This window comes from Anticarsia gemmatalis, chromosome W (genome assembly GCF_050436995.1).
Source record: "Anticarsia gemmatalis isolate Benzon Research Colony breed Stoneville strain chromosome W, ilAntGemm2 primary, whole genome shotgun sequence".
Taxonomy (NCBI): domain Eukaryota; kingdom Metazoa; phylum Arthropoda; class Insecta; order Lepidoptera; family Erebidae; genus Anticarsia; species Anticarsia gemmatalis.
The window spans coordinates 11207360-11217410 of NC_134775.1; the positions used below are offsets into that span (position 1 = coordinate 11207360).

The following is a 10051-nucleotide window of genomic DNA, read 5'->3' on the forward strand; positions in this document are numbered from 1 at the left end:
TTATAAGTTATATTAATTATGTTTGTATTAGTATATTTATATTTTTTATTTGTAATTTGTTTATTGTATTTTCTATGGGCCTCAGTTGCCTGAAATAAATGAATAAATAAAAAAATAAATAAAATAAAATTTCACTTCTGATATCGAAGGCATATGGGGTATCTCGCGATCAGATTGGTCAGGCATGGCGAATAGTCCAAAATAATACGCACTAGACTTAGCTCACTGGTGAATTTGTCCATTACAATGATCATAGTACAAAAATAGACTAGGATTCAACTGATCTAGCCGGATGCAAGACAGCTATCTTGACATGTCACACGTCCCTGTGTGATGCTCCTGAAAAAGTAAAGTCATCTGCAATACCAAAGTATCTCCGATCGGCCTATTCTGATTAACTCACTTGAGTAAGAGTTTTCACACAAAACAAATCTTACAGGGCGAATCTTTATTCTCACATGATCTGGGGGCACGGCAGTGCCCCCGCAAGTCGAGCAAAAAAAAGCGGCACGGCCGTACCATCTTTTCTCGAAGCAATTTTTCGTCACACCGATCTCTACGAAACTTGGCAAAGGCCTTATTTCTTCGCCTCATAGCCATTCGAACGCCTTCTGACATCCAGGGCGCAGAAGGACGTTTAAGCCTAACCTTCCTAATCGGCGCGTGGACATCAAACAGCCTAACAACAGCTTTATTGAATATATCAATTTTGTCGTCAATGCTCGAAGCTGTTGTTAGCTGCTCCCAGTTGAGGTTAGCAGCGTCCGTACCTAATTTTTCCGCATTCATACGCCCGAAACAACGCTTGTAGAGAACCCTTGGACGGGATTTAGGGGGCTTTAGGGCGTAGGACATGAAGATTAGGTCGTGGTGAGAGAAACCAGGAGCTGGGTATTGGCCTGAGGATGAGACAAGGGAGGGAGCAGACGTGAGGATTAAGTCCAGCCAGGTATCTTCACCATCAATGTTGTGGTGAGTGGCATGTAGGGGTAGAACGTGGAGGCTGGAGGACTCGACGATCTCAAGGAGTTTACAGGAGCGTGGTGAGCGAGGAGAAAGGAGATCAGTATTGAAATCGCCCATGATGATTTGATGTGAGTAACTAGACCCTGAAGATTCCAGCACCGACTCGATGCTGGAGAAATAGTCGATGGAAGGGGGACAATATACAACGCCGAGAAGGACTTTGGCTCCTTTGACACAAACCTCGAGAAAAAGGAATTCGGCGGATGCAGAGTAATTGGGAGAAGAAGAAGTAAGAATGTGGTAGGGTAAGTCACTTCTAAGATAGATAGCGACGCCACCACCTCTCCTATCTATGCGGTCGTTGCGGATTAGAGAGAAACCAGAGAGAGAGTAGGAAGAAGAAGACAAGTGAGGTTTGAGCCAAGTCTCTGAAATCAGGATGGCATGAATGTCAGCATCAACGAATGCTTCTTGTAGGTCAGCGTAGTGGCTCGGTACGCTTTGGGCATTTAAGTGACAGACATTAAAAAGATTTTTATTGGAGCTTTCAAAAGTTTGCCTTACAACAGCTTCCGTTGCCGCTGCCGAACAAAAGCTTCCGTTTGGTGAAGAGGTAAAATCATCAGCTGATGCGAAAGAGGCATCATCGTCGCTACATAATATAACAAAAAAAAAAAAAAATTATTTTTTGTGATATCTATTTATATATATATTATATATATATATATATATATATATATATATATATATATATATATATATATATATATATATATATATATATATACCGAAGTATGTTAGGATATGAGCCATTCGTTTGTTTGCTTTTAATATAAGACCAAAAAGCCTTCGGGTTTGAGACTATCAACGTTTCTATATTATTAATATATGAATTAAAGCACTCTTGCTCTAGCTCAGTAGCTCTTTGACGCAACAATGAAAACGAGTGATAATCACTAATATTCCCGTAGCGTTTGTATTTACGATGATATTTAGTCTTTTCCTTTAAAACCTTCACCAATGCCTTACTATACCATCGGGGGTGCGACGTTTGTCTTACTGATTTAAGGGGTATATATTTGTCTCTCATTTCATATAACTTATCGTAAAAAATGCCAACCGCATCGTCCAAAGGCTGCCTACTCAACAACGCATCCCAGTCAATACAATCTAATTCAGACTTGATAGAATTGTAATCACCGTTATAAAACATATATTTTTCGGACAGCCTTTCTTCAAGCTTGTGAAGTTCTACAAACTCTGCATTAATGACTAGAGGTTTATGATGGTGATCAATAGGTACAGACAGCGGCTCAGTACATTCTATTACCGATACCAATCCGTTGGAGAAAACTAGATCCAATAATCTGTCATTTACATTTCTTATATTATTAAATTGAGATAAATTGCAGGTGAGTACAGTGTCAAAGAAATCAGTTAAATATTTATTAGAAAAATTTGAAGGTATCATAGTATTACTACTGCTGTCAACGGTCCAATTTACTTGACTACCAAAATTAAAGTCACCTAAAACAACGAATTTATCTGTCAAATGCGTCAACATTAAATTATTTAATTTCTCTGTGAAGTTTTGTAATTGAGAATCAAAAGAATTGCCTGCGTTCTCTTTACATAGGTAAAGAGCGCAAATGTGAACATTATAAATAACTGACGGTCTGTACCTTTTAAGAGCAATTGTAATCCAAAGGTCCTCGGCCGAGCTTAGCCATTCCGACCTCTCCACTACTATTAGATCCTTCCGCACTGCAATTAGGACTCCACCTCCCTTAGTCTGGGCTGTCCGTTTATAGTCACGGTCACGTCGCCAAACCAAGTAACGCCCATCAAACAGTTCACCACTATACACACTATCCACTAGCCAGGTCTCCACAAGAACTATAACGTCGTAGGCATTCAATGTAACATTCCGAAAGAAATCAAGTGTTTTTGTTCTTAACCCGCGTACATTCTGATAATATATATTAAGAGACATCACTTTGCAATATGCACTATAACAGTATATTCATTAAATACATCACAATAATAAAGCGATAAGTTAGAATCTAAATTATATACTAAAACGATATTACTAAGATAATTTAAGAAATTGTCGGTACTTAGAACAAACCCATAGATATTTAAAACACACAGTAAGACACAGTGTCCACCAGTGTTGAGGTTTCGAAAATGCGTCGCTAATGAGTTATGAATAGAAACAATAGCTTGTTTACTCAAAGTTGGCCGGTAGCGATGACTCACGCGGTGTAATGTGACACAGAGCATATTGAACAGTAATGTCATAGTGATACGGTACAGTGTCGACTGACAAAAACGGACAATTAACAGATAACGTTTAGTAAACACTGTGCATCTCACACAGGACAGTTGAAAACACCGAGCACGACAACTAGACCAGCAGTTCTCAAACTTATCACAAGAGATATGTAAAAAATGTAGTAAAGCAAGGTAATTTAAAACTAAACACAATAATATTACGAGTATTATACTAATTTCGCGAGATCTAAGTCGGTTTTTATGGTAATTACGTGCGATGTGTCGGTTTTTCTTGCGTATATTTTGGAGTGTTTCACCCAGACGTATTGAAAATTCTTTGCAGCCGCCACCTTCTTAGTTTTTGATAGAAGAAGCTTGTTTTGTGTAGTAAGATGATCGTTCACATAAATTCTGTGATTGCCAGAAAATCCTATTTGTCCACATGATAACGGGCTGGTTTTGGCAATTATTCTGGCTGCCGCGACAAAATCCTCTTTAACATATCTATTGCAAAAACAGACTATAATCGGTTTCGTGCGCTCTTTCTCACGTGTCGGTATTCTTGTGATGAAGTTGACTTGATTTTTGTTTATAGGATAATGAATATTCGAGCCGATCTTTGACAGTATTTCAAACAGATTCTCGTTACTTGTCTGTGGTACTCCCTTCAATTCGATGTTATTCATTCTCGCCCATTGCTCACCAGAGTTAGTCTCCTGCTCCAGTTTCTCAAGTCTAGACTGCATCAAGCTAACTTGGTCTTGGGTTTTTTCAACTTGAGTGAGGCGCTGCTCTATGTCCCTAATTCAGGCGTTGAATTCATTAATCTCCTTGTTGGTGTCGTTTAAGGAAGCTCTTATCTGGGCGAATTCGCTTCTTAAGGCCACAATTTCGTCCTTGAGAAATTCCAAAGACCCCAATTTTTCAGATAACGCCCTTATCTCTCTCAAAACAAGCGACTCTGACTCCATTCTTGGTGAGAGCGGCTGGGTGGAAGTAGACTGCTTGCATTTACCACAGCGCCAGGTATGTCTTCTATCACCTAACTTGCGGTAGCCAGCTTCAGTGATTCCAGCACAATGGAAATGCAGATCCTGGTTGCAGATAGTGCAATGTGCCCCATCGGTCAGGAGTTCCGCGCAAGTGCTGCATTTATGCGAATCCATAGTAATAACTTGCAAGAGTAGAACCCAGCAAAATAAAAGATGATAAATGACTACGCGTTAACTTTGAGATACACTGACTTTGTTAGAAAAAATGACCAGTGCGAGTAAAAGAGTGACCGTTCGACACGAAGCAGAGTGCCTGACTAATATATATTATATATATATATTATATATATATATATATATAATAGCAAAACAAGAGATCGTTTATCGCTGCCATGAAGTCAAAATCGAGATTCGTCAGTCCATAAGACACTGGTCCACTGTCTACGACCCCAATCATGATGGTCATGCGCATAAGCCAATCGGGCTCGACGATGTCGTGGAGTGAGCATAGGCACGCGATTTGCATTTTAATCGAAAAAATAAAGATTTTAGAGAGAAAAATTTTTTTTTTTAAAAAATGAATAAATATCACAAAATTGCTCATAATGGTGATTTTTGCAACAACAAAGAATTTGATGCTTCGGGGCACAATGAAAAAAAAATCGCAGCGCTTTGAATTTTTGAGGGATTTTAGGGGACACTTTGAGGTTGAAAAATTACCGACGATATCCTTCGTTCATCCATTTTATCCAAAGTTATACTAAGTTATCCAAATATCCTTAATTTCGCGAATTTTTGTCTTTTTTTCAGTCCGAGGTTTCAATTAAAAAAAAAAAATTTTTCTTAGTAGATGTTTACATTTTCTTATAGAGAATATTGTGCAGTTTTCAAAACCCTCCTTTGATTTCCTGTACGATCATTATTTCCGGAGTTATTGAATATCAAATTCAAAAATAACTTTTTTGCTTTGATTGACGATAACTCCGTGGCAAATCGTCGTACAGGCTTTTTGAATACGGCAAATTAAAGAGGATTAAATTTTCTAAAAGAACTTTAGAACGAAAGAATCAAAAAAAAATTTTTGAAGCCCGTGGACCTTTTTTTAGGAGGGAAAAAATTTGGTAAAATTTTTTTTTGGTAGTTTTCGTAGGATTTCTCCAGACCTGGCCATGACAAAAAATTTTCATGGTCATATCTAAAAACTAGACACTTGGAGCTACAATTTGTTTTTTTTATTTTTTCTGTACGACCATTTTCCTCGGAGTTACAGCTTGTTGAAAATCACCCAAAAATTTGGATTCTTTTTTTATATCCCTTAATTTTTGGGACTAGTGTATAAATAGATATCACAAAAAATAAACTATAAAAAGAGTATTAAACGGTGCAAATAACATCTCTGCACCACCCGCCAGCTAACACACACAAAAAAATTAAAAAAAAAGCATAAAATGGGAAGTGTACAGAAAATTAAATAAAATAAAAACTGTTAGTGTAAACATACGTAATGCAACACCGAACGTTACCGAACGTAACTGTCAAAGTCAATTGTCATCTGTCACTTGTCAGTTTGTCATTTGACAACACTGCGATCCAGTGAGTGTGCAAATTACATTTAAGCATAAAAAAATATATGTAATACTATAAATATACCTCAACAATAATAATATAAATGTGTAAATGTTATAGTAAAATAATAAATATCATCATCATCATCATCTCAGCCGGGAATCGTCCACTGCTGGACAAAGGCCTCCCCCATCGAGCGCCAATAGGACCGGTCCTGGGCCGCCCTCATCCATCGGACTCCGGCAACCCTTACCAGGTCGTCGGTCCATCTTGTGGGGGGCCTGCCAACACTACGTTTCCCGGTTCGTGGTCGCCACTCCAGAACCTTTCTGCCCCAACGGCCGTCGGTTCTGCGAGCTATGTGTCCTGCCCACTGCCACTTGAGGTTCGCAACTCTTAGGGCTATATCGGTTACTTTGGTTCTCCTGCGGATCTCCTCATTTCTGATTCGATCTCGCAGGGAAACTCCGAGCATAGCCCTCTCCATTGCCCTCTGGGTGACTTTGAGCCTTCTGATAAGGCCCATAGTAAGCGACCACGTTTCAGCGCCATAGGTCATCACTGGCAACACACACTGGTCAAAGACTTTCGTCTTGAGACACTGCGGTAATTCGGACGAGAAGATGTGTCGGAGCCTCCCGAACGCTGCCCAGCCGAGTTGGATTCGACGAGTGACCTCTTTCTCGAAGTTGGACCTACCTAACTGGACAGTTTGTCCTAGGTAGACGTAATCGTCAACAACTTCGAGTGTAGCGTCGCCGATCTTAACAGGGGTGGGTCTGACATGGTGGTTCGACATGATTTTTGTCTTGTCCATGTTCATTTTGAGACCCACTTGTTGGGATACGCTACTGAGGTCATCGAGCATTGCGCCTAGGTCTTCCATGGTCTCAGCCATGACTACGATATCGTCGGCAAATCGAAGGTGAGTCAAATACTCGCCATTGACGTTGATGCCGAGTCCTCTCCAATCCAGAAGCTTGAAGACGTCTTCCAGTGCAGCGGTGAACAGTTTCGGAGATATTACATCTCCCTGTCTCACGCCACGCCGCAGCTGGATAGGTTTCGAGTTCTGGTCTTGAAGGCGGACTGACATGGTGGCGTTTTCGCATAAGCACTTCAACACTTCGATGTACCGATAGTCAATTTGGCACCTCTGGAGAGACTGTAGCACTGCCCAGGTCTCGATCGAATCGAAGGCTTTCTCATAGTCCACAAACGCTAAACATAGGGGCCGGTTATACTCCTCGGACTTCTGTATAACCTGCCGCAGCGTATGTATGTGGTCTATGGTACTAAAGCCTTTTCGGAAACCGGCTTGTTCGTGAGGCTGGAAGTCATCGAACCTGTTAGCGAGACGATTCGTAATAACTCTCGAGAACAGCTTGTAGACGTGACTCAGGAGCGAGATGGGCCTATAGTTCTTCAAAAGAGCTTTATCGCCCTTTTTAAAGAACAGCACCACCACGCTCCTGTGCCATGCCTTAGGCGTGGTACCCTCGTGAATGACGGAATTTAACAGTTTTCGGAGAGGTTCTAATATCGGCTGTCCGCCCGCCTTTAGAAGCTCTGCTGTTATTCCGTCATCACCTGGAGCCTTGTTGTTCTTGAGCTGTCTGAGAGCCATACTAATCTCGCACAGGTCGATGTCCGGGATATCTTCGGTATAGTGTCGGGTTAGTGCGGCTCTTGGATCTGTTGCCGCACTGCAAACAGGTGATCGTGTGGACGTGTATAACTGTCCGTAGAACTACTCTACCTCACCCATGAGCTCAGCTCTGGAAGATATGATCCTGCCGTCCTCGGTCTTCAGTTTGGTCAGCCGGCTTTGCCCAATGGACAGATCCCTGGCAAACACCTTAGAGCCCCTGTTCAGCTCAATAGCCTCTTCAACACATTTGGTGTTGAATTGGCGTGTATCGCGTTTCAGGGACTTTGAGATCTGTCGATTGAGCCGCCGGCAGACTGTCACGTCACCGGAGGACTGCAGAACCATCCTACGTCGTTCTTCCATGAGCTGTAGGGTAGGGTCTGAGAGTTTTTTAGTTCTTTTTGGAAGCTGGGTCTTAAAGAACTTGGACCCAGTCATCTGGACAGTTTCCACGAGCCTGTTGCTATAATCATCCACATCTACGCACTCACCTAAGCACTCGAAGCGGTTACGTAGTTCGAGTTGAAAATAATAAATATAATAGCTGTAAAAAACTAAATAAAACAAATAAAACAAAAATAATTATGTGTTAAATAAAAAAAAAATATATATATATAACAAAACGTTCATCGTTCCATCTGCCGGTTGTGGAAACTAAACATAGCAAATCATACAAACGCAAGATGAGAAAAAAAAATAAATAATAATAAATAAAAGATAAAATAGCTAGTTCAGGCACAAAAATATTAAATAAAATAAAACTACAAAGAAAGGAAATTCAAAGGAAATAAATAAATAATTAGGAATAGTTTAAAAATTATAGCAAAATAACATAAATCAAGATAAGAGGAGAAAAGAAACGAAACGTTAAGCGGAAGGAAGGGCAGTGACAGATGACGTTTGACATTTAATGTCTTGTCATTGTCACGCATCATGATGTGCAAATTTGTGTTAAAAATAGTAGCTAAGTGAAGGTATTAGAAAGTAACGAAGAAAATTTAAGAAAAATAAATGTGTACATGAACTAGTAACAAAAAGCAGGAATTTTCATTACTTCTTGGCAACTGTGCGTTTGGACTTCGCAGCAACTGGTACCTCGGCCTTCTTAGGGGCTGAGGTCGACTTAGGCACGAGTTCGCCAATCCTGCTCAGCTCCACCAACGAGGTGACCCGATACCGCGCGTCATCCGGGCCTTTTATGAACACTGTACCCTCACGAGTCCAGCATTTGGCGACACCAAACTTCTCCCGTGCGGCCATAAACACGTCGTGCCTAGTCTTCGTGAGGAACTCCGACATTGTGACGCCTGTGCCCTTCAGCTTTGTTTTTGAGAACCAGATCTTGTCACGAACGTCAGAGTCCACCAGCTTCACAAGAATTGGTCTAGGCCGCTTAGGAGAGTGTTTCTTGCCAAGTCGTTGGCAACGCTTGATGCAGTGATGAGTGAAGTCACCAACGCCTAACTGGTTGGTGACCAATTTAGTGATGGTCTGCTGCACATCCTCGACCCTCTGCTCACTCTCTGCCACACCGTGAAGCAACAAAATCTTCTTTCGCCTCTGCATTTCCATGACATCAACTGTGCGTGGAAATGTGTCAATTTGGGACTGTAGCAGTTTCAGAGCCTGGGTGACAAAGGCACGATATGCTGTGAAGTCAGTTGTTAAGCTGGAGACAGTTGTAGGGGAAGACTTCAGCAGTTGAGCTTCAAATTCTGCCATTCTACTGTAGTGTGTATGTAGTGTTAGATAATAAGTGATGTCTATGTATGTAACCAATATATAATCTTGTGTAATCTTAAATAAAGAGAGTATTATTCTGGCAGTCGAGACTATCATTTCTCTCCCTAAATACCTTCAACCTTACATGGCGACCCTGCCAGCGGGCATCGCGCCGCGTGATCGTGTAACCGGGCACCACCATTCCGTATAAGGAAAGTGAATTTTAAGCAATTGGACGAAGTGAATCAAAGTGAAGATGAGTTGTTATTATTATGTTGATTTGGTTGCGTTAGCTACGTTAACTGTTATAAGTCAAATTCTGTTTGTTAAGTGCGTTTTTTTTTAGGTTTATTAAAAATGGGCAACGCGAAAACTAAAGAGACCCTGGTAGTCCAAAACGCGGCAGGAGGGGCTAACACTGCACACTTGGAGGAAGTGAAATTTCATATTTCCACCATCACGATACTAATGATTATAGTGGTGCTGGTTCTGGGACTCGGCGTGCTGTATTTCTTGCTGCGAGTATATCGACGTTGTCACGTACGCTGGATAAATCAGGAGATCTACAGGAATGCAATATCTAGAGCGTCTGGATCGAGGCCATCTGGACGATCCCCTGAGGATAGACGGCAAAAAGGGGGCCTGGTGTGAAAACAAGGAGAGCAGCTACAGTTTATATGTGTGAAGCGAAGTGCTAAAATATCGGTAAAAAAAAAAAAAAGTGTGTATGTGAATTCGGTAAATTATAATCGGAAGTGGTGTATTCGGTAAAATATAATCGGGCGTAACATATTAACTGTTCGGCTGTAGGAATGAATCTTGCATTAAGACGTCGGGCATCGTAAAATGGACTTTGAACTTTATTTGTTAAGTGCATAAT

At 40.9% G+C, this 10051-nt stretch overlaps 1 protein-coding gene across 1 annotated transcript; it reads right to left on the bottom strand.

The window, feature by feature from the left end:
* Positions 1-7548: 7548 nt before the first annotated feature.
* On the bottom strand, positions 7549-7887 carry LOC142985961 (uncharacterized). Its single transcript, XM_076134199.1, has one exon. The coding sequence runs from the start codon at positions 7885-7887 to the stop codon at positions 7549-7551; it is 339 nt and encodes a 112-aa protein (XP_075990314.1).
* Positions 7888-10051: the final 2164 nt, after the last annotated feature.